At 39.1% G+C, this 25,708-nt stretch overlaps 3 protein-coding genes across 3 annotated transcripts; all 3 read right to left on the bottom strand.

Moving 5' to 3' along the window:
- Positions 1 to 17: 17 nt before the first annotated feature.
- Positions 18 to 7,487, bottom strand: snx24 (sorting nexin 24). The gene is made up of 7 exons (XM_063889457.1): positions 7,282 to 7,487; positions 5,210 to 5,293; positions 4,152 to 4,256; positions 3,441 to 3,535; positions 3,295 to 3,324; positions 3,068 to 3,132; positions 18 to 2,317 (listed from the first exon to the last, which is right to left on the bottom strand). The coding sequence occupies exons 1-7, from the start codon at positions 7,348 to 7,350 to the stop codon at positions 2,247 to 2,249; spliced, it is 519 nt and encodes a 172-aa protein (XP_063745527.1). The 5' UTR covers positions 7,351 to 7,487; the 3' UTR covers positions 18 to 2,246.
- An 869-nt stretch (positions 7,488 to 8,356) lies between these two features.
- On the bottom strand, positions 8,357 to 13,302 carry loxa (lysyl oxidase a). Its single transcript, XM_063890328.1, has 7 exons — positions 12,420 to 13,302; positions 11,999 to 12,107; positions 11,449 to 11,586; positions 10,351 to 10,507; positions 9,241 to 9,336; positions 8,944 to 9,059; positions 8,357 to 8,853 (listed from the first exon to the last, which is right to left on the bottom strand). The coding sequence occupies exons 1-7, from the start codon at positions 13,030 to 13,032 to the stop codon at positions 8,847 to 8,849; spliced, it is 1,236 nt and encodes a 411-aa protein (XP_063746398.1). The 5' UTR covers positions 13,033 to 13,302; the 3' UTR covers positions 8,357 to 8,846.
- A 5,062-nt stretch (positions 13,303 to 18,364) lies between these two features.
- On the bottom strand, positions 18,365 to 24,538 carry mpx (myeloid-specific peroxidase). Its single transcript, XM_063889880.1, is given in 17 exon segments — positions 18,365 to 18,651; positions 19,066 to 19,257; positions 19,488 to 19,525; positions 19,676 to 19,881; positions 20,111 to 20,196; positions 20,198 to 20,349; positions 20,446 to 20,616; positions 20,929 to 21,187; positions 21,281 to 21,441; positions 22,241 to 22,604; positions 22,694 to 22,900; positions 22,989 to 23,118; positions 23,424 to 23,556; positions 23,710 to 23,885; positions 24,132 to 24,219; positions 24,322 to 24,385; positions 24,527 to 24,538. Coding segments are annotated over 16 exon segments (2,436 nt in total). The 5' UTR covers positions 24,527 to 24,538; the 3' UTR covers positions 18,365 to 18,642.
- Between the last annotated feature and the right edge of the window lie 1,170 nt (positions 24,539 to 25,708).

Below are 25,708 nucleotides of genomic sequence, written 5' to 3'. Positions count from 1 at the left end.
TTTGAGTCTGAGACGAGTTTTGTGGAAATAATTCATTTTATTGGTGTCAGTATTTTACATGTCGCGCATCTTAAAGTGCTACAGTAAATCCAGTGTTCACTGTAGGGTGGCATTATGGCACTTAAATGACACTTTTCACATAGTCAGAGCACAAATAATACAATGTTACACAATATAAATACATATATAAATCTACAGGATGGATCTCTAGGAAATAATTTGTTAAAACATAAAATCATGGTCTGTTTAGTTGACGTTAATGCACATCTTATTCAGTATAAATATGTAGTCATTACTGTGCTGTAGTGGAGGTCCAGTCACATCAAAGTGTCATCGATAACTGCAAAAAAGCGACGTGCAACATATTGTCTCACAAAAGCTACGAGGCGTTTCAAGTATCCAGATGGTTTGTTCTGTACAAGAAAGTATACCAAGACAACCTGTATTTAATTTAATATTGCACAGTGTTTAAAGTCCTTTAAATCACCACCTCTCATTTTAAAAATGCTTTCCCTTTACATGATGGGTGACTAATCACCACAAGTGGAAAACTGGCCTTATATATATAGTGTAAGTTTGACATTAAACTGAACATGACTGCTTTTAGTGTCACATACTGACCTTTTGCAAGTGTTTTCAGACTTAGCAGGAGCTCCTAACAAATGTGTGTGTTTGCGGAGTCTGCAGCATGCATGTTTTGGGGACAATACGAATAAACAGAAACAGGCTCATGTCAGCTCTAGGAGGTAACAAGAAGGATTTTGATTAAAAACTGTTGTTCTTTTATATCATTTGCACATACCGGAACAATTTCTAAATGTTGTGTTTGGATTTGGCATGTGCTGTAGGACATCAACAAACAGCTTACACCCTGTTATCTGTTCATAGAGGCTAAGGACTAATTGTTTTCTTTTCTCAAACATATTTGCACGGGAGGATGCAGAAATTTGAACCAAAGAACCACCCTCAAGTGTCTCCTTATCTTCTCCTAGAGGGGGCCTTTACTGATTTAACACTCCAAAGTCTGTTCACAGGTCTTGGGGAGTAATACTGCATAAGTGAAAAACATTGTTTAAGGCTTTTTGTTGCCCCAGAGAGCTGTGCCCAATCTGAAAACTCACCTCAAGGGATGTCACGTTGAGGACTACAAATCAAAGAATCTGGAGGTCAGAGAGATGTGAGCTCACAGTTCTCTGACGAGGATACATACGCTCAAGCAAGCACAACACACCTGAATCTACGACCAAACTGCCAATGGTTGATTAGCATTGTGGGTAATGTAGCTGCCAGGAAGGGAAGAAGAAATCATAAGATAAAGAAGGTCATTTCGCTGGTTCAGCTGCTTTGATTCTTTATCATATATCTGACAATGAAATAGGAGTGAAGTGCTGACTCAGTGGAACTCACATGGGGTGCCACATGTTTCTGTCTGTTGTGGTTACATCACCTCACCAAACTGAGCTTCCCCTCTACTATTACCACTGTAAAAACGACAGTACTGATGTTTAATAAACCAGGTCCACATCACAACTCCAAGTATTTCCACCCTAACATGTGGCACATAGCTGTCAGCTCCCACAAAAACACACTCGAGGCTGTTGCCCGGCTCTCATTCAGAGGGCTTAATTTGGCAGCTCAGAACAAATTCAGAAACCACAGTCATGGTGCTTCAAAGGGAGTGGCACCTCTCTGCTGGCAGGCTGTGATCCAGCTCCACACTCCAGCCCTGTGTTTGTGCTCACAGCCTCCTCTCAGTCTGGAAAACTAACCTTTAGTCCAGCTGGCATTCGCATCTCCTTCCCCAGAGTCTCAACTTCTAATTATGTGCTCAAAAAAGCACCCTCTCTTTGATCTGACTCGTATCTCTATTTCCAGTTTATCCTGTTAGTTATTTCTCAATGCTTTTTTAAGAAAGAATGAAAATATGAGGTACATTTCATGCTATAATCAGAATATAATTTAACTTCACAGCTCCAAGACCTCTACATTAACCGGGCAAACTGTTTCAAAAATGTTAGCCGACTAAAATTGTTTGCTTGTATAATTTTCTCAGGATTCATATTCATTTCAATATTAGTCAGTATTGCTTTTATTAAATTGAATGGTAACTGGTGCTAGTGTTTTGTCCAGAGAAGAAAGTAAATGTATGGATTTTTTGTTTTCTGCTTTAAAAATGCGGCTCAGTTTATGCTAACAGGTAACGTCCCTCCTGTTGCAGTGCCGTGCCTCAGATCAGCTCTGCAGCTCTACCTGGGTTGAAGATCTGGGTAGAAAACTCCATGCACCACACCTTCAATCACAACATTTGAAAATGCATCTGAAAGGAAAGAATAAGAGAAAAGTACAAAATTGAAAAAGGTAAGAGGAGTATAAAGCCCAAACCAACTTCATACTGAAAAGATGTGTAAAATAAGTGTTTAACAGCTTATTTACCATGCATAATTAATCTATCAAACACAGAATATTATATAATATAGTAAAGTAATTTATATATAATATAATAATAATGCTTGAAACCAAATATAAATAAAGGAAGGGCACACAAATCAAAAGCTGTTCCTTCCATAAATTGTACCTTGTTTTTTTATAGGTTCATTAATTTCCTGACTGTAGAGTTTTAGGGAAATACATACACAAACCCAGTTGTATGCCACAACAGAGTTATAAGAATTGTAAACAGAACTGATAATAATGAGCCAACAAACAAATATTATTTATAAACTGACATGCTCTCGTGAAATACACGTAACAAGATGTGTTTTTTGTAATTTCATTAAGTAACATTATTAACAAATATTTAACTAAGTTATTACCACTCATGTGTATATACATATTTTTTGGACTTTTTGAAATATATAATATAAATATCTGTGTAAAAAATCAAAAATGAAATTCACACTGGAATTTATGGTCAGCCAAAATTTGCTTTAAAAAAAACTAAATCAAAAGTAATGACTTAATATTGTCCCTTTTTTAAATATGTGTTGTTTTTTATTAATATAAGTTTAAAATGATAATAGTTCATCTAAACTCCAGCAGAGGGATATTATCAGTAGCCTGAACTCACCGTGAGCAGATGGCAGCAGGTAGGGGTCTCTCAGAAACAGCAGGACTGGCTGATGTGAAAGTTTACTGAAAAAAAGTCAGAGGGTTTGTGGGCGGCTACAAGCAGCAGAGAAATTAAATCCATGAATAAACCTAGGTGGTTTCAGTGACATGCTGGGTGAAGTTCAAGAGCAGAGCAAATAGGGACTCTGACCTGCTGCTACAAACAATGCATTCTACACGACTCACCTTGATTCCTCTGATTCTGTATCAAACGAGCTGAGAGAAGAAAGAAAAAAGTTACCGGTAAGCCAAACAGCCTTTCAATAGCATGGTACCAAACACTCGCACAAAAAGCCTCCCAAATGGTCTTTTATTTCCCAGCTTCAACTCACCCACAGCTTTCGGTTTTTGGCACTGATGGAAAATGTCGGATATTCAGGAAATCCAGGAATACCTTTGGAAGGACTCCATTTTCCATAATTATAGACTGAGAGAAGAGACAAAAACAAAAGCAATGTGCACATAAAGCAGCCGTACACAACCAAAGGGCCTCTGTGACCTTTTTAAGTGAACAATCTGAATGTATTTAACCTCCCTACATCTGTACGGTAGTTTTTCCTTTTAATTTCAGATAGACTAAATCTGCATTAAGGATGTTGACTTTATAGAGACACTAAGTGAAATGTTACTTATACAAAATATAAATCTTCCACACCAGACTCTCCAACAACGAACAGTACACGTCATTGAATAACAAGGATATTAAATACCATCAAAAGTCAGCTTTATATCCATAACCAATTCATTTTTACAAGAGTTACAGCTGAATTCTGCTGCATTACATCCATGCTTTTACAGCACGAATGTTTTTAGAAATACATTTTTTTTAAGGAGTTCCCTTTTGAATCAATCTTATTACTCCCAAACAGGCTCAGTAGTGGTGTCATATTTCTGTAAACATGCTTATTAGACCTCAATCCTGTCACAAGTATCATCATCACGTGTCCTGTAAAGTAGAGTAGTTGATTTGATTCCTTAAACTGTTCTCAAAATGTCATTTATTTATTTCCAGCAGAGCCGGTGGGGTGGAGGGGTTTCAGTACCTGCAGGTAGAGCTCCAGACCGTGCCTGCGCTGCTCCAGGACTTTAGGAACCCAGTTTCTAACATGTTTGGAGGGCATCTCAGGCGGCTTTATGCTCTTCTTTAGCTGGAGGATCATAAAAATAAACTCATGAAAATCATATGCAAAATATTTTGGCTTTCCCTGAGATGTGTGGGGAAAAAGTAGAATTGTGCATGGTTTGTTTTCCCCTCATTGCCGTCCCTCACCACATACAAAAAAAAAGGTCCTTTAGCTTTTGCCACCCTAATTGCTGGGAGACTTAATAAATTGGTCTCCTTCTCATAACTACTGAATGAAAAAATTTGACTTCCATAAAGTGGCTACTCAACAAAAGACAAAAGGCCAGACAGAAAGAGGAACTTGTCTGTAAAGCTATAACATTAAACAAACGGGTCTGATGAATGGTTAACCACCAGAAAGCATTCATCATTAATTCATTTGCTGCTGTGATATACTGATCATGCCTACAGTGCATGACTTTTGCACCAGTAAATAAGCATGTTCTCTGCAGAATAATGCATTCCATCTTTTGTTATTGTGTTATGTACATAAAGTTGTGTGTATTTCATTTAATCGTTTTTGAAAAAACAATCTCAGCAATTAAAGATGGACGCTCATAAAGTAAGAAAAAAATGTCATATAAAAATTGCAGATAAAAGAGAAAATCCCAATCCCAACATCTAAGAAACTGCAACCTATACATGTTGAATAATACTTCAATTATGATCAACTCATTGCCATTGATCTGCCCAATTATTTAACTGACTAATCCTTTCTACAAGTTATGCTATACATATTATTAAAATAATATGTATTCAATGATATATTAAATGAGTTATTTAAAAAAAAGCATCAAATGTGGTGGTTAATATGTCAAATCTAAAACCAAATGAAAACATTAAAAACACATGTATATATACATGTTCGATACATGTTCGAGACTTGAACATTTCATTTGAATTGGAGCAGAAAGGAGGACTTTGTCAACACTAAAAACAAATAAACATTCAGTAACTTTGGGGACGCACTGAACCCACCATTTTATGCAACGTGTGGAATTCACTGTAGCGTTTCTCAACAGCATGTTGTCTGCCATTCATCAGCACGTCAATTCTGAAAACCTGTCAAAAGGAAAAAAGTTAAAACTACTTTCTGCAAAAATGTGATTTCTGTAGGTGAGTCAGTTAAGAGAATCCTGATTAGCTACCAGAGCTCATCAGAAAAAAAAAGGCCCCACCCTGTGATGGCAGTGAGAGTGCTTACGTGTGTGTGTGTGTGTGTGTGTGTGTGTGTGTGTGTGTGTGTGTGTGTGTGTGTGTGTGTGTGTGTGTGTGTGTGTGTGTGTGTGTGTGTGTCAAGCTGTCAGTTACTGTAATGTCAGGGTGTTACCAAGAGGAAACATCTGTCTGCTTTAAGAGATGTGATCGTAAACAATAGCTGAAAACATCCCAAACAGACTTCTACTTCCTCCCTGGCTCTTCTTGTCAGCATTATGTAAATGAGGAAATCCAGTGTTAAATGACGCAGGCAATGTTGTTAACGCAATTCTGTATTTGCCCATTTAAACACGTACTGTATCTCCAAAGAATGAGAGCCAATCAGTAAGAATAATTATCAAATCAGAGACCTTTTAATTAAATGATGTCTTCATTTTGGAAAAAACAGCAAGAAAAAGGTGTGAGCAGTCCCAAAGAGACTGACGAAACTCAGTTAATCAGTGTTTGCTTCCTAAAACTCAGCTGTTTTCTCAGTGTAATAGACAATAGACAAACAATTATGTTCATAACACCCACCTTCGAAAACTATAGACATTATTATGCTGTGGGTGTTTCTTCATCTCTTATCGACAAGTTTTTGTTCACAGGTCTCTGTCATGTCCAAACAGGAAGGGGCCCTTAATCTGCTGACACTAAAATATAAGTGCACTGTTGTCTAAAACACTGTTTCTCCCATCTTTGGGGTCAGAACTGGTTCAGTACACTGGATCGGTATCTGAGTCGATACTGACCTCATTAGATGGATTATCATGACATAAATAAAAAAGTATCTGCCAATGTTATTGTAAGAATGCAGTCTCTCTACTATCATTAAGTCAAGGCAATCTCAGTGTGTAAGTATTCCTCTTATAACAACTGTCTTTAAAACATTTAAAGGAATAGTTTAACATTTTGGGAAATATGTATTTATTTTATTCCTAGGAGAAGGATCCAGACAGGAGGATTAATACCCCTTTCTGTCTGTTTTGTAATAATGAATCTGATTTTCTTCACTAAGCATAAAGCATGGAAACAAGTTAACAAACATCTGGCCTGACTCAAAGAAACCAAATAACGGTTTTTCCAAAAATGTTGCCAAATATCCCTTACATTTACGGGGAAATAACCGGTCACTACAGATAGAAATGGAAATAATTTATAACAGAACGTTTGCAATAAATCTGGAGGGAGGCATGGATTTTGAAAGACATGGCAGTTTGGGAGGCATAGGCTAAAGAAAATACTATTGAATACATTTGTAGGAAATGAAGGCTGAAAGGTTTTTTGAGGTTGATCCAAAAGTCAGTATATCTCCGTCTCTGGGAGTGACCTGTGTTTTATTTATGTGTGACACTTTATTTCTGGTATACCTCTTAAAAGGTGGAATTTGTGTAAGGGAATATTATATTAAAGATTTCCTTTACACTTTATTTTGAGGGTTTGTTTTGAGGCATGCTGCTTTATTCTGTGTTCATGTCAGACAGCAGGACAGAAAATACGTCTCTAAAATCCAGAGGTTAAGTTGTCTCTGTATAATCCAAATTTAAATGAATTATTTTGATTATTTATTGAACTAATTTGTTGTCTGAAATGTTTACAGTGTACAGAAAAAAGGAGAGTTCAATGCGTTGCAGCAAAACAGACAAGAACGCTTACATAAAAACGACATTTACTTTGTTTGCTTGATTTTAAAACGACGACCGATAATTACTTCTAATCTAAGGGAAGAGGTATAACATGCTAGTAAAAACGAAAAGTGATGACAGCAGCAGGGCAGACACACACACACACACACACACACACACACACACACAAACACAAACACACAGAGGTTATTTTGTTAAGCAGCTTACCGTGTATCCTTTCTCGATCGAGTTGTTTTCTGAACGGAACGAAGGGATCGACAGTCTCACTGGATGCATTTTAACTTGAGAAATGAACAGTTTTGTGGGTAATTTTGATCGTATCGCACACACACACACACACACAATCACACTGCTGGTGGTGGAATCCAGTTTCTTCAGCAGCCTCAGGAAAATCCATGGATTCAAACGAGATGGAACTCAGAGGCGCCCCCTGCTGGACCGGAGGACAATGTCATCACTGGTCCCGGTTTTTTCTTTCAGATTTAACGGGAGGTAATTAGAACAACATATTATATTTTTTAAGTCTTTTTTCCCCAAAAAATCTTAGATTAAAGCCAGAACAAAACAAAAACAAAAAACATACAAACATACGTATGGTGGTGCAAACATGAACACAAAATGTAACAAAAGATCAATAATAGAAGAGTTTTTAAAATCAAATATAGCATACATTTAACAATAAAAGAATAAAGACAAATATGAACAAAGAATATCAATTTTTTAAAATAAATACAATGATTACATAACAGGCTACAGTATATAAAAAGGTTTTCTTTTTAATACTAGTTTTTAAACATTTGTTTTATAATAGCTCTATGTTATAGGCTACTGTATATCAAGTGGATTTTTTATATATTTTATATATTTTCATATCTTAATTCCTCTTACTGTGTTACCGAATGCACCATTAAACATCAAAGTAACTCCCTGTATGTATAAAATACATATAAAAGGTATATTATTTAATTACAATACTGATTCGTTCATCACTCTAATGTGGCAGCTTTTAAAGGTGGAGTTACATGTAAGTGTAACTGTGTTATATACTGCTGGCCAGCATATTCACATGGTTACAGCTTCTAAAATATGAGCCTTTGCTTCTATCTTTATATGAGAATGTTTCATGGGCTTTTGTGAATTTGTGATGATTTATTGGATTAATTTACAAGTCATCTTCATTTTTTGTAGTTTATTTTTTGGGTATCAAAATGTGTAATTAAGAAAATAAGAAATATAAACAACACAGGGAAATACCTTTAAATTGTTGAGTCCACTCCGATGATACAGTGTCACAAAAGTTTATTCAACTCAGTTTCAACAAGAGCTTTGGAGTAAAGAGAGTTTCATCCATTGCATATAAATATACAAATACATTTCCTTTACAGTTCATTTCAAAATTGTGCTATGATTAATGTTGAATTATCAAAAAGGGTAAACTGGTTTACATTTTTTACTTGCTAAGCTTCTAAATATCATGGATTTAATTCCTCAACAATCTTAAAGTGGTATAAACTGCAAAGAATACAGTACAATGCAAAATAAGTAAACATTTCAAAATGTTTAAAGAAATAGGAGATAAAAATAGACCTATCAGTATAGAGGAAAACGTTTGGCACTGGCACTATGACGTAGGATAATCCTTATTTCAAAGTTTTTACTATTTTTAAATTATAAAATGTATTATTAAGATGTATTTCATGATGTTTTATTTGCTATGCAGTCCTCTGCATTGTCAATTAAAGTACATCAAGTTGAGTTGCTGTGAAGGGCTCTTAATACCTGAGAAAAAAAGAATAAATCATGATGAGAATTAAAGGAGGAGGCAAAACATATCAAATATATAAATGTTACTTAAGATATGCTACTCACGATGACAGGTGACATCCTGACACGTGGGCGTAGTTGCCGGTGTATTGGACCTCACAGCGCACAACGTTGTTGCTGTAGTCTGATTCTGGGACATGATAGTTTGGATTTACACTGATCTGTTGCAAAAAAATTAATACAACTAATTAGAATTAATATCAGAGCAACAAAGATAAATAAACAACAAAGACTCCTATCAAATATTCATGGGTGCAAGGTGATTCCACACAAGTGTAACCGTTCAAATGGGTTAAATGTCTCGCGGGGCAGATAAATGTCATCTGGTATTTTATGACAAACCTTCAGGATATAGTCTCCAGCCTTCACATCTGTGATGTCGATCCACTGGCAGTCGATGTCTGCGTTGTAGGTATCATAACATCCTGGGCTCAGGCCCTGCACATTGGACAGCATCCACGTAAAACATCATATAAACAAACTTTTTAAACAATGTGAGGCCTTTGTATGTACGGAATGGTACCTGTTACAAAGATTATATTGTTTTTATTGGTATTAGTAGAGTAACTTTTATGATCCTAACCAAATAAATAATAAATAAAAAGTGAAGTCAGCTTGGTAAAATATTAGAAGTGATGGATGAATAAGTAATGCGCCAGTAACAGGAAATAATTTAATCATTACTGGCTCATACAAAAAGGAAATACTAAAATTGTTCTTTTAAGCACAGCTGCCTCACTAAAAGAGAATTTGTTTTTCTAAGTTCAAGTCTGCTTTACAGAGATTTGGGTCCAAAACCATACAACAGGGTCTTTCAAAGAGAAGTCATCATCCTCTAATTTGGTCTGAAACGAAATTAATTGGAACAATTGCAATGTGCATGTGCAACATGGCATCAACAACATTTTCAGTTATTTTTATAGCTATAACTCTTGATGGGAAATGGTTTTTAGATTGCAACTTCCTGCCTTTTTCATGATGAGATTTTGACATGTCAGAGAAGGGAAGGCCCAGTGGTAAATAATCAGATGAATGTCAGCTGAAGTCCTGCAGCTGTTTCAGTTTCAATGTCCTGTTATTGTGAATGCTGGCTCATTGTCACGCTAACTGTAATACATGCTGCAATCATGCGGTGTTGGAACAATCGTAAATATCAGTTCCCAACTGGGACAATTTATGTCACAACGTGAAAATGTTGCTACACGTCCTGTCTACTTGGCGTCACCAGACAACAGTAAATGTAGGGTTGACAGTAAGAATCGTTTTGTTGTTTTTATTTTTGTTCTTGCTCTAGCTTAAAGGAGCTAACATGCTACATACGTGCCATATCATATTGCAAGGGGAACGGCTCCCACTGACCCTTTTTCCTGCTCTTTTAAACAAAGTGTCAAGTAATACATTGGTAATATAGAAAGATTTCTAACAGCAGTTTTATGCAGGTATGTTTTTGACCTGGGTATGTGAGGTGCAGGCAAATCTCCTGTAGTAGCCGTAGTCACATGAAGTGTCCTCCAGGCAGAAGCTGGCCTTGTGGCCCTCAGCCACCGAGTGGTGGGTGGAGGCATCCAGCAGGTCGTAGTGGCTGAACTCGTCCATGCTGTGGAAGTGCCTGTGGATCAGCAGGGTTCATTTTTAATGCAAAGCAAGTGGTCAACATCAACCCGGGACTTATAAAAACATACAGACACCGTTAGTCTAGACCCACCAGGGACTGTTTTGTTCATGAGCGACATTCACACCACAGTGAATCTGAATTTACTTTCACTTTATTATCCTAAAGACAGTCAGTTAAATGACAAGGAACCAGTCAGGATTTTAGCACAAGTTGACTTTCAAAACACTGACAAGCAATATATGCAGTCCACTTCAGCAGTGTGTTGGTACTCTGCCAAATGCGCTCCTTTTCTGGAATCAACGCAGTGGACCAGTTGTTGCACAACATAACTATGGGCTGAGGTAGTTTCTGAGGAATCGAGGAAAGCCAGGCATCTTTCCATAAGCTCAATAAGGAAAGCAGCAGTTCCCCTTTCACACATTTCACTCATACCCTTATCACACTACTTTATATTACCACATCTGGCTTTGCAGCTGTAAATTAAGTGAATGTAAAGGTCATATGAAGTGCATATTTTAAAAGGTGTGGGTTTTACTGCCTTCACGCTGAGACTGCAATAATACAAAATTACACCTATAATAAAAGCTCTGATATGTTAAATGATAAGCCAATTAAAAAAAGCTTACAAAAACTATAACACTGCCAAAAGTAACAACTGTGGTTCAACAGGGGGTGCCATACCTCAACTGCAGACTGGAAAAAGCAATTGGATCTCTTAGTATCAATTAATGTGTTGAATAAAAAAAAAACACATAGTTAAAAATACTGATGTGTCTCAAATGTAATCTCTTCAAAAACAATTGAGCAATGCAAAGTCTAGATATTTTCTAATCCATATCTGATTCAGTAACATCTCTTGATGTATGCAAGTGAGAATAAAGGATGCTAAAATCCCTCTGTAATTGATGGTGAGGTGGACATGACATTATACCCACTGGTGACAGCTGTGCCACTCCCAGGAGTAACGTGGCCTGCTGGGGAGGAAGTCTGCTGTCCCCTGGTTCTTGACTCTCTGGGGAAACCTCAGCAGCATGCGGGTGTCATAATCTCTCACACTGCCTGTGTAGGCCGAGCTGCAGGCACATAGAAGAAGAAAACACAAGTCATACGTGGATACAAGTCCGTCATTCAGATTGTCTTTCTTGCCAGATCCCCTCTGGGTGAAAGCAGTCTACGGTGGGTGGAAAAACAGTCTGGAGGCACGTGGTTGTTTGGTTAAGCTTTCGATAATGTGTTTACCATTTGGGCTTTCTCCTCAGGGAAAACTATGATTAAACATTTACAGAAATCCTCCACCACCCACCCGTCTGCACCATCAGTGGGTTAATTTTACCTCATTTGATGGCTCCACTGGGCACTGCAGACCACACCCACCAACACTTAAAGAAGTTGTTACGGCTCATATGTCTCTGAATCACACTCAGACTTGGGTGCAAACTCTTTTTTTCGCTCTGTCTCTGTTGATTAGCACTGACAGCAGTGTACCTTGACAAACAGTTCTCTTCAGATGCACATCTCAGGTTGTACATTGGGACTCTCTGGACATACGCAGAGGATTGAATGTAGTACGGGTCAGGTACGAGATCAGGTAGACCTAAAAACACAGCAAAACACATATTACCTATTATTATTACATATTATCACATGTTACTATGCCATTAAAAAAAAAGGTACATCAAGCTTAAATCTGAATGAATGTTTCATACAGCCAATATTTTAAGAGATGGCAAATAGAGCTAAAGTGAGGCAAGATAGACAGACAGACAGACAGACAGACAGACAGACAGACAGACAGAGAGACAGACAGACAGACAGACAGACAGACAGACAGACAGACAAGAAGGATCACAAACTCCTCTTTATAGGTGATGTGCATCTCATTATTTTTGGTTTAAAGAGCTCTTACCGTACTGGTGATTCCTTGTGCCATATCCGGGTCTCGATCTTGCCCTCGGTCTCTCGTAAACGTCATAGTGATTGTAATACGGATTATCATCAATGGACTTGTAAGGGTCGTATGGATCATCCCCCACCATCATGTCTTCTCTCCGGGGCAGAGGCGGACGGACACTGGGCTTTTCCTGAGTCTCATTGCTGGTCCTCTGTGTCCCCGTGCGCTCACCGCCATGGTGATGCTGGCGGTGCTCGTGCCCCCTCGCGAGCCTTTGGAGCGGAGGTGGGAGCCCGTGGGCTCCGGGAGACTGCTGCTGGGTCGCCAGCTGGCTCCTTGGGTCCGGATGTGTCACGTCCGCATCACGGATGATAGTGAGAGGTCGTGCCTGCACTTGCTCCTGAGCTGCACCCCTGCGCCTCCCGGGCTGGTACTGCGAGCCCTGGCTTAAAATGCTAAACACCTTACCATTGTGCGCCCACTGTAGTGTCTGCCGGAGAGCCGCTCTTTGGTTGTTCCCTTGCTGAGTCCCCGGATTCGTCTGAGACTGTACAGTTTGCAGGATGGAAACAAAAATGTAGACGCACGCAAATGCGTAAAGTGGCGTGCCAAGTGTGCGTAATCCCATTGTGATCTCTAATAAAATGAGATTTAATTTAATGGGACAACGCGAATACTTTTAAAATAAACCAGGGTTGCAACTTGCTTTTAAATATCCCTCCTTTCCATTGGAAGGATATTCAAGGAGCAGGGAGGCAGTTTAAATGTATCCGTGTAAAGTCATATCGCCCTGCTCCTGCAGGAAGATGATGATGAGGAGAAGGAGGAGTTCAGTATTTCTGAATTTGTTACACAAGTCTGGTGCTGCTGCTCATATAACCACTAAACGGATACGCGATGTGTGATCATGTCCAGCCAAAAGTGTTTGATAACTGCTCTTCCTTTGAGAGGTGTGTCAGTGAAAGTCAGTTTTCCTCCCTCACAAAGAACAGCTGCACATTTTGAATCAAAACAGCTTGAGAAAAACAGACACAAAGACGATGATGATGTTCCCACTTTGTTATGATGGTTTTTATATAATTATGCTCAAGATAAATGTCTGTAGCTATATTGTCCTCATTTATTCTTTGTCTGCTAGATCAACAAAAAGTCATGATAGATAGCTTTTCCTCTTGACTGTTGGATGAACTCCTAACAAAATTGCAACACACTCTGCCAGAAGTCTCTGCACTGCACTTTCTCATAGCAGGATCTGAGGAACCTAAACAGGAATCTTTGATGGTTCTGCATCATTTTCAGTTTTTTTCTGGGAAGCAGTCTCCCACAAACTCCCTCCGCCCAGCTGTCTGTGCTGGAGCCCTGCTGACGATGTGAAAGACTCATCACATGCATCTCTCAGTAATCTTCTATAAGGTCATAATCATTTTGTTCTGAGCAATAAACAAAATGAGGCAGTAGTGATATTTGATCTGCACTTGTGCGTCTGGTGGCCGGCTGGTGACCCCATACTCTTCTCCTGATGAGGGCAGCTCATTTGCTGCAGCCCAGTAAAATCACCGCCCTGCTGTTAACACTAGAGATGTAATGCATGGATTGGGAAACCTGACCTAAGGTTTTCATTTTCCTCTGTCCAGCAAACTAGGAAAATCTTTCTACCATGTACATATTTGACCACAGGAAGGCTGCTGCTGGACCACGAGAGCTTCAGACTTCAATGCTGTTATGTATATTCACCAAAAACAAATAATAGCAGTCCATAAGCAACAACTAATGAAATCTATGATATAAACTACAGACAGATCAGTCAAAGTGTCCCGTAGACACTAGGGGGCAGATGAGATGACAATAATATTAAGTGCTGCAGACCATTTTCTTATCAGTGTCTCAGGGAGTTGTTATGGCAGTGGGGGATTAGGGTCATGGCTTAAGCAAATTTAACAGTTTTATCATATTTCATATTGCTTTAGCACAGTTCTACCAACTTGTTGGAGAAATACAGTGGCGCTCAGGTAACTTAAAACACTTAAGGTCCTCTATAAAACCAGAGTTTGGTTGGTCTGCTCTGAGGTACTGTAGGCACACGCTGAGTCATAGATAAAATGACCTGCAAAATACTGCCACTTCTAAATCAGGTATTGTGAAACCTTTGTCAGAAATCTGTATCATGTCTTGCTCATGCGAGAACAAACAAAACAGGGGCCCATTCATAAAAACGTTGCTCAAAAGCACTACTAGTGGAAAAAAACTCCACAAGATACCTTAAGTTTAAATTCGGCATATTTCTTGTAAGAGAAATTTAGAAAAAGCCACGTTTTTAGGAGATTTAAAAGCACAATGTAATTTATACATGAACATTTAGGATTCTAGTGAAAACCGAATCTGCCCAAACAGTAGCTGTTAAAGAGATCAAGATCCAAAGTTGGACTAAAAATACTTTATAGTAGAATGGTTTTAATGGCAGGGTACAGTAATTAAATCAGGCTGTAAATGACAGTATAAGCAGTTGTATTTTTCTTGGATCACGGAGGGTGCACATCATTTTAAAGTCACGTGAACCTACATTTCAGCTTGTGTAAGCTCTGAGGGCCAATCAGAGCCAAGCAGAGTTATATGAACCCCTGAAAAAGTATCCTCCCTGGAGACGTGTGTCAGTTGTTCAAGAGCTTAAGATAAAATGGAAATGTGCGATACAGTAACCAGACTCCAGAAGCTCACTTATTCACAATGTTTAGTTCCTGAGGATAAAAAAATGGTCTTACAATAATCTTTCCAAATGAAGCTACAATAATGTTGAGAATAAAGGGGGCTGCTCTTTCATAAATGTTCACTGTTTGGCCCTCAGATAGTTTTATTTTCATTCTACTAATTACTATTGGTTTGGTTTATAAAGCATGGAGTTTGTTTTTTCTTTGAGGATGACTAACACACTGCTTTAATTCTGCCCACACAAAGTGAAAACTATGTGCAAGTGGTGCCGTGTTTCCTCCTCAGACTGAACCAGCTGTACCGGGTTGATGATATTTTTTTGCTCGTAACTCATTTGATTTTTTTCTACGTGCAGAGCCCTTTTTCTCTCCAGCGAGGGCAGCACAGTGTTCCCCTCTAAAGCTCAAGAGACACATCTGCAAAAAATTAGCCAAGTTCTTTTGTCCACGTTGCTGGAATTCACCCTCCATTCCTGATATTTCTGAGCATGTGACAGCTGAAAGAATTGAACGTCTGGGTTGCAGAATGAGGAGGGAAAATAGTGACAAGGCCTCCTGCGTGAGACACGTCATTGGGTAAAGAGGGAGAGAGGATGCTAAATTTACCATAAAACAAACACCAACTATTCCCTGCCATCACTGACCTCACATCTGGCAGACTTTTGTCTCTTTGCTTGAGACCTGACGTTTGAGCTTTTAAGAAGCCAACGTGTAGATTTAACACAGATAGAGATATCATAGTAAACATGCATATAATATAAAACCTCTTTGCAACTTCAATGCTTAAACATTTTTCAAAAGAGGGTTGTTTCCAGCTTCAAGAGTATCAGTTCAAAGTAAGTATTGTTTTCTCTAGTTCTGATTAGATTTTTTTCGCCATTTGCATTTGCATTACATTTTTCATGCCATCATTATGATTTCATCGCAGTGAAACAGGACCAAACACATGTCTCAAAACATCCTACATCCTCTGCTGATTGCCTTACAGCTTTTTCCATTCTTACATCCATTTGCTAAACTCAGCAACAACCTCAGGTTGATCTTAGCTCAAAACTCTATGACAGAAACAGACAATTCAAATATGTTCTCCTCTTTCATAAATACTGGGTTTCCATTACTGTTTCAGCACCAATCACACACACACACACACACACACACACACGAGTCTGGTCGACTACGTGGCATTCTGCACATACAGTGTACACTCCAAAAGCAGGAGGAGGAGCGCTTTATCAGGTCATAGCCCAAAAACACTTTACATTGTGCAATAATTCAGGCAGATATATTATTTTTTTCTATTTTTTTTTACCCTAAATATCTGCCGACCCAACAACCACAGAGCTGAAGGGAGGATTTGCAGTTAATCAAGCAATAGCCATTTTTCTGTGTCTTTCTATTTGGCAAGATTATACCAGATTTAACAGTGAAGGGTAACTTCGTTCACCATTTAAAGGAAAAGTTAAAGATTTTTGGAGATACGCTTATCGACTTTCTGGCAAAGCTATATTAAAAGCAGAGGAAAAAGCTAGCTTAGATCAGAACGTTCAAAAGTTAAAAAAAGATGACCATTTCAATTTCATAATGGGGCGGAGTCATTTAGAAATAGACACACCCCGTAAAAAAGCGTACTTGTGGTCTGTTCAGTCGTGAGCAATACACTTGCTTCTAAGCACATTATAGCACTATTGGAGATAGCCAGGCTAGCTCTCCCAGGTTTTGTGCTAAGCTAATTGGCTGTTAGCTGTACATCATATTTAAAAGACAGACATTAGAGCAGCAACAATCATCTTATCTAACTGTTTGGCACACAACACATCAGACTGCTTCCCCAGATTGTACAACATTTGCTTCAAATAAAGAAGCTCACTGGTTAATACTGTCACCTCTCAGTAACTGAATTGTAATTTTGCATGTTCACCTCGAGTCTCTCACCATTCTCCACTTTTGCGGAAACACGTGCTGCTCAGGCGGGCTGGAGTAAACTAACCTCAGTTTTAAAGTGTTAGTTTGTCCATCTTCCTCCATATGCCGTCCAAAGTGGGTGAGATCCGGCCTCAAGTGACCCTTAATTACTTTAACATGGGTAAAAAAGTGAAAACAATAATTAGCAAGTTAAGTGAGGTAACAACGGGATTGAAATGTGACATTTTTAGATTAGAATGCAAGTACCACAAAATAACAGACAGGGAAAACACTTTTTTTTTGTGCCAAATTGTCTCTTGACGTACAACTTTGTGTTTGGATGTAGGAAAGTTGCTTAAGAATGAGAGAGAAATAGAAACAATTGTGACTTTGATGGAAGTAATCTTTTTCAGATGCTCTTAAATACTGGCTGTCAGCATGAAGTGGTTATGTCACCACATGAATCAGGCATTTATTTTGTGAGGGCTCCATCTGCAGGACGCATACAGTACATTAAAATAATCACTGCACTCTGGCCTGTTATGAATTAAATATGAAAGCTTAACCAACTGAGTTGTTTTGTTATATGTCCAAGCTTCAGCTTCTTTTTAGCTAGTTTTACCCAGTTTAGCAATCCCTCTGTGACATTCAGTGGCAGTCGTCACCACAGGTAGTATAGGCCTAATCTCTTTTTGCGATTCACATAATGTCTAGTTAATGATTACTGGTGTCTCAGAAATAAGACAAATAAGACCACATGGACACAATAAGTTTTGCTCCCCTGTCTCTTTAGTTTATTTATTCAAAGTGAAACAAAGAGGAACATTTACAGTAAGTAAGCCTCAAAGACAAAGCACAAGTCACAACACTGTCTTACATTTTATCAGTCATAAATATTCACAACACTTGTTAATCACAAAATAAAATGGCTACTGATTTATTTTTGGTCTAATTTTTGGTCTGACTGCATGCTGTTACCGAGTTGAACAGATTTGAGGCAAAACATTTCATGTTTGTTAGGCTACTTGAAACTATCCAACATTTGTTCATACTTCTCAGAAAATAATAAAAAAGCACACAATAAATCATAGATATTTGATAAGATGTGATCAATGGAAAGTGAAGCTCAGTGCAGAGAGGAATGAATATCTTAACAGACAGACCATGGGTCTAATAGGGCGGCTGTAAGCAGAAGCGTTTGTGTCACGCAGTGTAAAGCCAGTGACCATAGAAGTAGCTTTCGGTGCTCAGGCCGACCGTCCCACCGCTCGCCTCCATCCACACCTTATCCCCCGCCTCCAGCCAGAGCAGTGTGTCCCCTGCTGACAGGTGCAGACCTCCCATAAAAACCTTGAAGCTGCGCAGCGCCACCTTGTTGTTACGCATCAGGTCTACATTTCCTGAACTGACGAAGGATTTGCACAGGAAGCTGAACTGATAAACACCGGGGATGACGCAGGTGAAGTGGCCTGTCTCCGTGCAGTAGTGGCCCTGTTTGTTGTAGATGACCTCTTGGAAACGGATGATTCTCTCCGAGGAGGGGTTGTACTCGCCCAGGCGGACGGAGAAGGCAGAAATTGACAGTGAAGCATTGCTGGGTAGAGCTGGCAGGCCTTTTTCGATTGATGATCCTAATGTAGCTGCAGAGGAACAAAAGTAAAGATTATGTGAAATACATTTGTGATCTGCTGCTATAATATGAATGATCTAGTCGTGAATTTAGACATAGCCCAAGTATTCAAAACCTGTAATTAATTACACTATCGAGATACTTGATAAGTAACATCTTTTACGTCTTAATAATGTTACATGTTTAAATAAATGAAACCTTTATTTGTTGTAGTAATTAGAAGTTGTTTTGAAGATCATCTTATAAAACATGACACATAGTTCAGTTAAAGAAATCTCTCACAAATTCTGGAGATTTTTTCTTGTTGTCTTTTATAATAGTTAGAGAATAATTACACCTGGAAACAGATGTTGCCTTTACCTAGTCATTTTGTCTTGATGAGTATGAAAAATGTCTATTTTAGACAAAAGTCAAAATAGACTACCTCGTTGTCCTGGAGTCCCTGGAAGTCCTGGGGTAACTCCTGAGGTTCCTGATGTACCTGGGAAGACTGGGGTACTTGAGTTTCCTGGAAAACCTCGGGCTCTTGAGGTTCCTGAAGAAGCTGGGGCTCCTGAGGTTCCTGGGGTTCCTGTGGTAACTGGGGCTCCTGGGTTTCCTCTAGGTGGTCTACAGCCTGAACATCCAGATGATTTAGAAGTTAAAGAAATGCAGCCTTATAATTTAAGGAGTTTTTTCAAATGTGCAAATGTCAGTAAACCCTGAATGTTTTTTGTTTTTGAAGTAACCTCATCAAGATGTCAAAAGTGAAGAACTACAGGTGCTGCTTGATCTGAATGTAAACTTTCATTAGACTACATTCTGCTGTTAAAATATGACTGCAACATGTTAGTGCTTAAAACCAACCTCTCCTTCCCTGACACCATTACAGTTATCCCCCGGGCCTGCAGGACCAAACACCACATATGAAGAAGGGTTATGACAGAGTCAAGAAGAAGAAATAAAAACACCAGGTTAAAAGTGGAATGAAAAAATACAGTTACGAGAAATGTCTTTATTCAGATTAGTAATTTGGACTCCCTTGGTTGTTTCACCTTTGCACATTTCCCTCCAGGCGGACAGGTTCAGGCGTCGGATGCTGGAGCAGCGGACCATTCTGTTGCGGTTTGACAGGACGCTGAAGGCATCGGTGGGGACAGACGAGATGCCGGTGTTGTCGCAGATGATCCTGGATATGGTAGTACTGCTCAGAGCTGCTCTCTGAGCCGGGGTGAAGACGCCCTGGTTCTCGTACCACAGCCTGATGATATCAAACAACAGATTACTGTCAGCTGATCATGTGTATGTAAAGCACTTATTTGTATTATTGTGCATCTTTGATAGAAACATATAACACAATTGATTATGTCAGAAAAAAAGGCTATTGGTATTTATTGAAAATATATATTTTTACTGTAACCTGTGACACTTTATATAAATCGAGATTGTTAGAAATGAGAATTCTCATGGTATTATCTACATAGACTGACCTGTCCCCCTGGCGGATCCTTTGGAACTGTGATGCGATGAGGCAGGAGAACAGAGGCCCCACACGGCCGCCACGGACAAACGGCTCCTGCCACGCCTCCCATCCAGACGTCGATGTTGGCGGGGGTCCCATAGAGCTGCAACAGCTTACGGGCCAGGTTGCTGTTGTTCATAACCTGAGCGAGCTGCGCCTGGTTCGTTGGTTGAGACAAGCCACAGAACCTTCGCCAGGCGTTGTAGCCTACGGGAAAAAACATCAGGTAAGCCAATAGTGGATGAGGACAATGAGAAAGAAAGAAACATTAGAGAAGGATGATATTCAAAGTGAGGGATGTACCAGGCAAGCCGTGGTCACGTCCCCTCTCCATGTTGAGAGAACCGAGATCCAAAGCCAGGTGCATCACAAACTTGAACAAGCGCTCTCTCAGAGCGTCCACCATCATGTGATCCTGAGTGTTCAGTTTAGCAGGACTTCCAATCAGACCACGGAGCAGGGGATCAATGCCACCTGGAGATATTTAATAAAAGTTGGGCTGACAGAATGACTTTCTGATGTTAACATTATCAATTAATAAGCCAAATATTTTTCAAGAAAAACTTTTGTAAAAGGTTCTAAAATAGTGAAAATATCTATCTAAGTCCATGTTATTTTATTATATATGTAAAGAGCAGAAAAACTCCATATTTGAGAAGCTGAAAACAGCATTCTCCATTATCGCATGAAAGAGTACTTTAGCAGTAAATTGACAGTTATTTTTCTGTCCTTAGACTAATTGTGTTGTTGACTAATAGTTACTCCACTGCTCTCTCTAAAACTCACCCTCGAAGACGACCCTCCAGGGGGTGAAGAAGGCCTCAAACAAAGGCACGCTGGGAAAGCGAGAGTTCTCCCTGTAGTTGTCATCCAGACGGGATAACACTGGCTGGATGGCCAAGTGGGCGAAACGGTAGGCTGCTGTAGCGAAAACATTGGCGATGCTGGGGTCCACGTTAGCATTGTAGCCGGGGTAACGGCCAAGCTGTCTACGCATTGCATCAGGGCCAACAATATGAGGCAGATAGTCCCTGAACACAAACAGCTGAGAGAGAAGAGGATGGTTTTCAGTAAAAACATGGTGTTGTCATAATATGAATATACAGCATAATCATGAGTGACCCTCAAGTCTTCCTACCTGTGTGTAAGCACCCATGATCTTGCGGGCCTCCTGGTAGAGCGTCTCGCTGTCCCACTGCGGGTTTATTCTCTTCAGCCCCCGGGCCAGGCGGTTGTGCTCACGCATGAACAGAGTGTGGATAGATGTGAGAGCGATGTTCTCGTCCACACGGCCGTCACCTTACAGACAGAAATGTACCCATTAAATAGTTAATCAGCGATGACTGTAAAATTATTGGCTTTATTAATGATTTATTATTCCTTAATGTTTCATACATCAGCGAGAAGACATATAAAAAAGCTTTGCTTATTTAGCTCCAGTGTAACTCATTTGGTTATTAAACCTTTAATGTAGTCAAAATAATCTATGTTTTTTTCCCCTAATTTTCTTTGATACAAGAAATGATTTAAATGCACACATGATGCTTGTAGTGAAAACAGTCTTTTTAAGAAAGTCTTCAAAATACTTGTATATTTATATGCTAACTTATAAGTACGCTTAATTATAAGTTAAGACACACTTCTGCATTTAGAATCTAAGTATTGAAAAAAAGGTTTATAACACATTTATATCCCCATAATGTGGTTGTATATGGAAAAGTGTTTTCTAAAATATTAAAGTTTATAATAGCTATTGAACCATTCAAATGTTAACATTATTGCAATTAAAATACCGTCATATTCTCATTCATAATCTGTTTATACACCATCTTCCAGTTGTGGATGCTTGGTAGTACATTTAAAAAATATATTATACATGTCTTTAAACATGAGTTGTGACCCATTGTTTGCATAATGATTATACATTCTTAATAGGGGTAGAAAAGAGTGCAACCAGATCATTATGACAGACAACACATTAGAGGTTAGCGCAGAATAGACAGCCATATTTATTTGTGCTGCTATTAAAGCTTAATTATTCCTAATTAATTATAAAAAAAACTATGTAAAGAGCCCTGAGTGACAGGAGGAGACTTACCTGCGATGAAACAGGGCACCTCTCTGGCATTGCTGTCGTTGGTGACCCTCTTGCGAGTGGCGCACATATTCACCTGCAGATGGTGGAAGGGCAGCAGCTCACGTCTGTTGTCTGTGAACTCGGTGTTGACACGCAGCAGGCCACTATCGCTGTCAAGATCTCTGAGATTCTTAGCGGAGGCCTCCTCAGAGCTGTATACCTGGCCCAGATCCAGGAAGGCCGTCAGCGAGTTGATCTGCTCTCTCTTGTTGGGTTCCCCGCCAAAATTGTAGGCAGAGTATCCTGAGGCGCAAACAGGGGCGGATCTGAATGCAGGGATGCAGCTGTTTCGGCCAGTGGGCAAGCGGGGGTCACCGGGAGGAATCTGATTGTAGGAAAGAGTATAAAATCTATGGTTAGAGTCATAAAGTGAAAACAACATTTATATATTTAGGTTTGAGCATTCACACCAACCGGGATGGGTATGCATGGCTCTGTTTTCTCGCAGCTTTCGTCACAGTTGATGCCGTTGCTGAATGAGCGGATGCTGGGGGAGAAGGGCGTGAAGGTGAGATCGTGGTCGTTCCATTGACCGAACAGTGTCACCATGTGGGTGTATTCTGTGTCGTTCACCACGCCAGCGTCTGTTGTGCTCAGGATGTTGTTGGACACCTGTCGCACCTGAGAGTTAAGGACAACTTGGTTTTAATTTAAATCTGCATTTACGTATATTAATCAAGGTGAGTGTTTGAGATTTCGAGGGTCGTACCAGCGGGAGCAAGAAGTTATTGATTCTTCGAGTTCTGTTCCAGCCTTTCGGTTGGGAGATGTCGTCATCATACTCAGCAGGAAGCCAGCGGGCGAAAGGGGTGTTGGAGGCTCCGAAGCGAGGGTTTTTTCTAAAAGCAAACAGAAATGTTTGGAAACGCTGCTTGAGAAATCCTAGGTTTACACATCTCTGGTGCATAGCTTAAGATGTTTAGGTGTATTTCAAAATAATTTCCTCTTAAAGCCACACTTGATCTCATAGACCTTGCACGTTTCCACTAATTCAACACAGTTTGCTTTTTAGAATGAAAATGAATTAGCTTTTTACTAACATAAAAATATCCAATATGGTGTTTTAAAGGTAAAAAAAAAATGGGAAAAATGCTTCTTAGATTAAAAAGCGTTTTGTTCCGAACAACATTAATGTTTCTCTTACAAGTTGTTGCAGACGCTGGAGGCTGTGCGATACCGGTTGAGGTTCGGTGTTGTGCGGCATGAAGGAAGATTGACTTTACTTGAACATCCAGTTATATCTGATAGCTTTTTCAGGTCCTCTTCAGAGAGCAAATCTGTACAAAATATACATTTAATAAAGTCACATGTCTAGTCCATAATTGCAGCCTTGAAATGCTCAACAAAGACCAGGAAAAAGTTGTGAGAAAACAATGTGAGCTCTGTGTGTGTCTGCAGGCGTTGTCTTTGTTTGGTGCCACATGTCTGACCTGTCACGTTGAGGGAGCGTTTGTGCACATGATGCACCTTCTCATGTAGCAGGCGGAGGGTTTGTTCCATGTAGTCTGCAGATCTCACAGCTGAGCGCGTTACACCGCGAGGCTGCTTCAGCAGGCGGAGAGCATCGTGAGGACGCACCACCTCTCTGCGGACTCGTCTCAGACTCCTGGAGAAGAACAAGAAGAAGATATACTTTATTTATCCCTTACAGGGAAATTTCTTTGGAGGAGGAAAAGTCACAAAATCAAACAATGAACCTTAATCGTGTTATTTTTTGGGAGATTCTGTAACTTTTTCCAACAACTTCTGAAATAACTGAATAAATTGCATGCATGCAAAATAAAAACTCTTCAGTGTACATGATTGCTGAATTATTTAAAAAGATAATGTACTACTTTAAAAATGAACTCACTCTTCTCTGGAGTACTTGTAAGCATTGTCAACAACTTTCTTTGCCTCCTCAAAACAGGTTTGAAGAAGAGGACTGCCGAGTCGTTCCCCTGCTAAGAAACAACACATTTGTCAAATAACACAATTATTTGGATTAAACCAGTAATGTTACACAACTGTAGGAATCAAACAGGGATTACGATGTAGCCTACCTGCTGGTTTGGAGTGAGCAGGAATCAGGCAGACACCGAACACAAGAAGGGCAGAGAGAAGCATCTCTAATAAAAAATGAAAAAAGTCAATACAAAAACTAAATCCCATGTATTTGTCAATTGTCAGCAATATTGTTTTTGCACAATATGACACACAAATGTGTAAGCATCCAAACAAAAACAAAAAAACAACAAGTCTCCTTACCTGTGTCTGTGATTGGAGATGCTCTAGAAAATGTGGAGTGTCTGATGCTGTCTCCTTCTTATACTCAGTGTGAAGCCTCAATGCCTCGCCCCACCGCTGATAAAGTGAAGGTACTCTCCGTAAAATGCAGTTCCTTCTTCCTTCTCTCTGCGCAAACCCTTCAATCTTATCAGTTAGTGTTACTTTAATAATTAACAGTAGTATAGTTTACTACCATTTACAGTATTTCAAGCTGGTTGTTTTAGGTAGTCAAGTATGCTTTCTCTTATTGTCATAGTTGTTTTGTTTTTAAAGCATTTCATAACATTAAAAAAGGTTTTTTATGCTTTTAACATTTTGTTTATTTACATTAACAAACTGATTTGACAAGGATTGATCCGGTCTTTTTTCACCGGAAAAATAGTTTTTATCCCACATTTTGGAACAACTTTTATTACTATTTTACTTCTTTTTGATAGCCAACAGTACTGCAACACTTTGACATTTTTCCTAATATCGCTTGTTTACTGATGTTGCCATGCTGTGGCTGATGGCCCTCAGTGTTTCCACACAGAAACTGTCTTTAAAAAGAGGAAGGGAGGCCATTGCTCCTAATTAGAGCTGCAAAGATCAGTCATCAGAAAAATAGTTAATTGCATCTATTTTTTTAATTGTTCCATAGTTTTCCATTCAAAATAGTCACACAGAGGATCATAGGTAAATATTTGGTTTGCGTGAGACGTTGTGTAATGTTCACCTTTAACTTCACCGTTGTGTGTGTTGGGGTGAGGAGCCACAAGACTGCTATAGATACAAAAGCCCTTTCATAGTTGTCAATCAAAACTTTCAAAACAAAGAACAAATGCTGGAGAAAGCCCGGCGACCCGTGAAAAGACATTGCTAAACAATACTGACTGTCACTGAATAATATGATGTTACATCAGGAACTATTTTAGTCCAAAGTGCATTTAAAGATCTTTGAAAGAAAAACGGGTCTGGATGTTTATTACAACCTATTTTTCTTTACAGTTCTTTAAAGAAATATTTCTCTTTGCGTGGTTCATTTGCTACAGTAGACTGAAATTGTGTATCTCAAATTCCAACCATTTCATTATTTTAATCAGACATTTGAGTTGTCATATTTAGGATAAAAATGGAAAAAAAGGTATTGGTTCATCCTTAAGTTGAAGAAGACGTTTGTTG

This window comes from Eleginops maclovinus, chromosome 8 (genome assembly GCF_036324505.1).
Source record: "Eleginops maclovinus isolate JMC-PN-2008 ecotype Puerto Natales chromosome 8, JC_Emac_rtc_rv5, whole genome shotgun sequence".
Classification (NCBI taxonomy): Eukaryota; Metazoa; Chordata; class Actinopteri; order Perciformes; family Eleginopidae; genus Eleginops; species Eleginops maclovinus.
Note: the sequence above shows the minus strand (reverse complement) of the source record. Positions and strands in the feature narration are given on the sequence as shown.

Excerpts from the sequence above, each read along its gene's own strand:
- snx24 (XM_063889457.1), bottom strand. The coding sequence starts at position 7,350 with ATGCATCCAGTGAGACTGTCGATCCCTTCGTTCCGTTCAGAAAACAAC. Across the intron at positions 4,257-5,209 it reads TCCACACGTTGCATAAAATG|CTAAAGAAGAGCATAAAGCC; the intron begins GTGGGTTCAGTG and ends ATGATCCTCCAG. Across the intron at positions 3,536-4,151 it reads GTCTGGAGCTCTACCTGCAG|TCTATAATTATGGAAAATGG; the intron begins GTACTGAAACCC and ends CTCTTCTCTCAG.
- loxa (XM_063890328.1), bottom strand. The coding sequence starts at position 13,032 with ATGGGATTACGCACACTTGGCACGCCACTTTACGCATTTGCGTGCGTC. Across the intron at positions 12,108-12,419 it reads CACAAGGAATCACCAGTACG|GTCTACCTGATCTCGTACCT; the intron begins GTAAGAGCTCTT and ends CTGTGTTTTTAG. Across the intron at positions 9,337-10,350 it reads CCTGCACCTCACATACCCAG|GGCCTGAGCCCAGGATGTTA; the intron begins GTCAAAAACATA and ends TCCAATGTGCAG.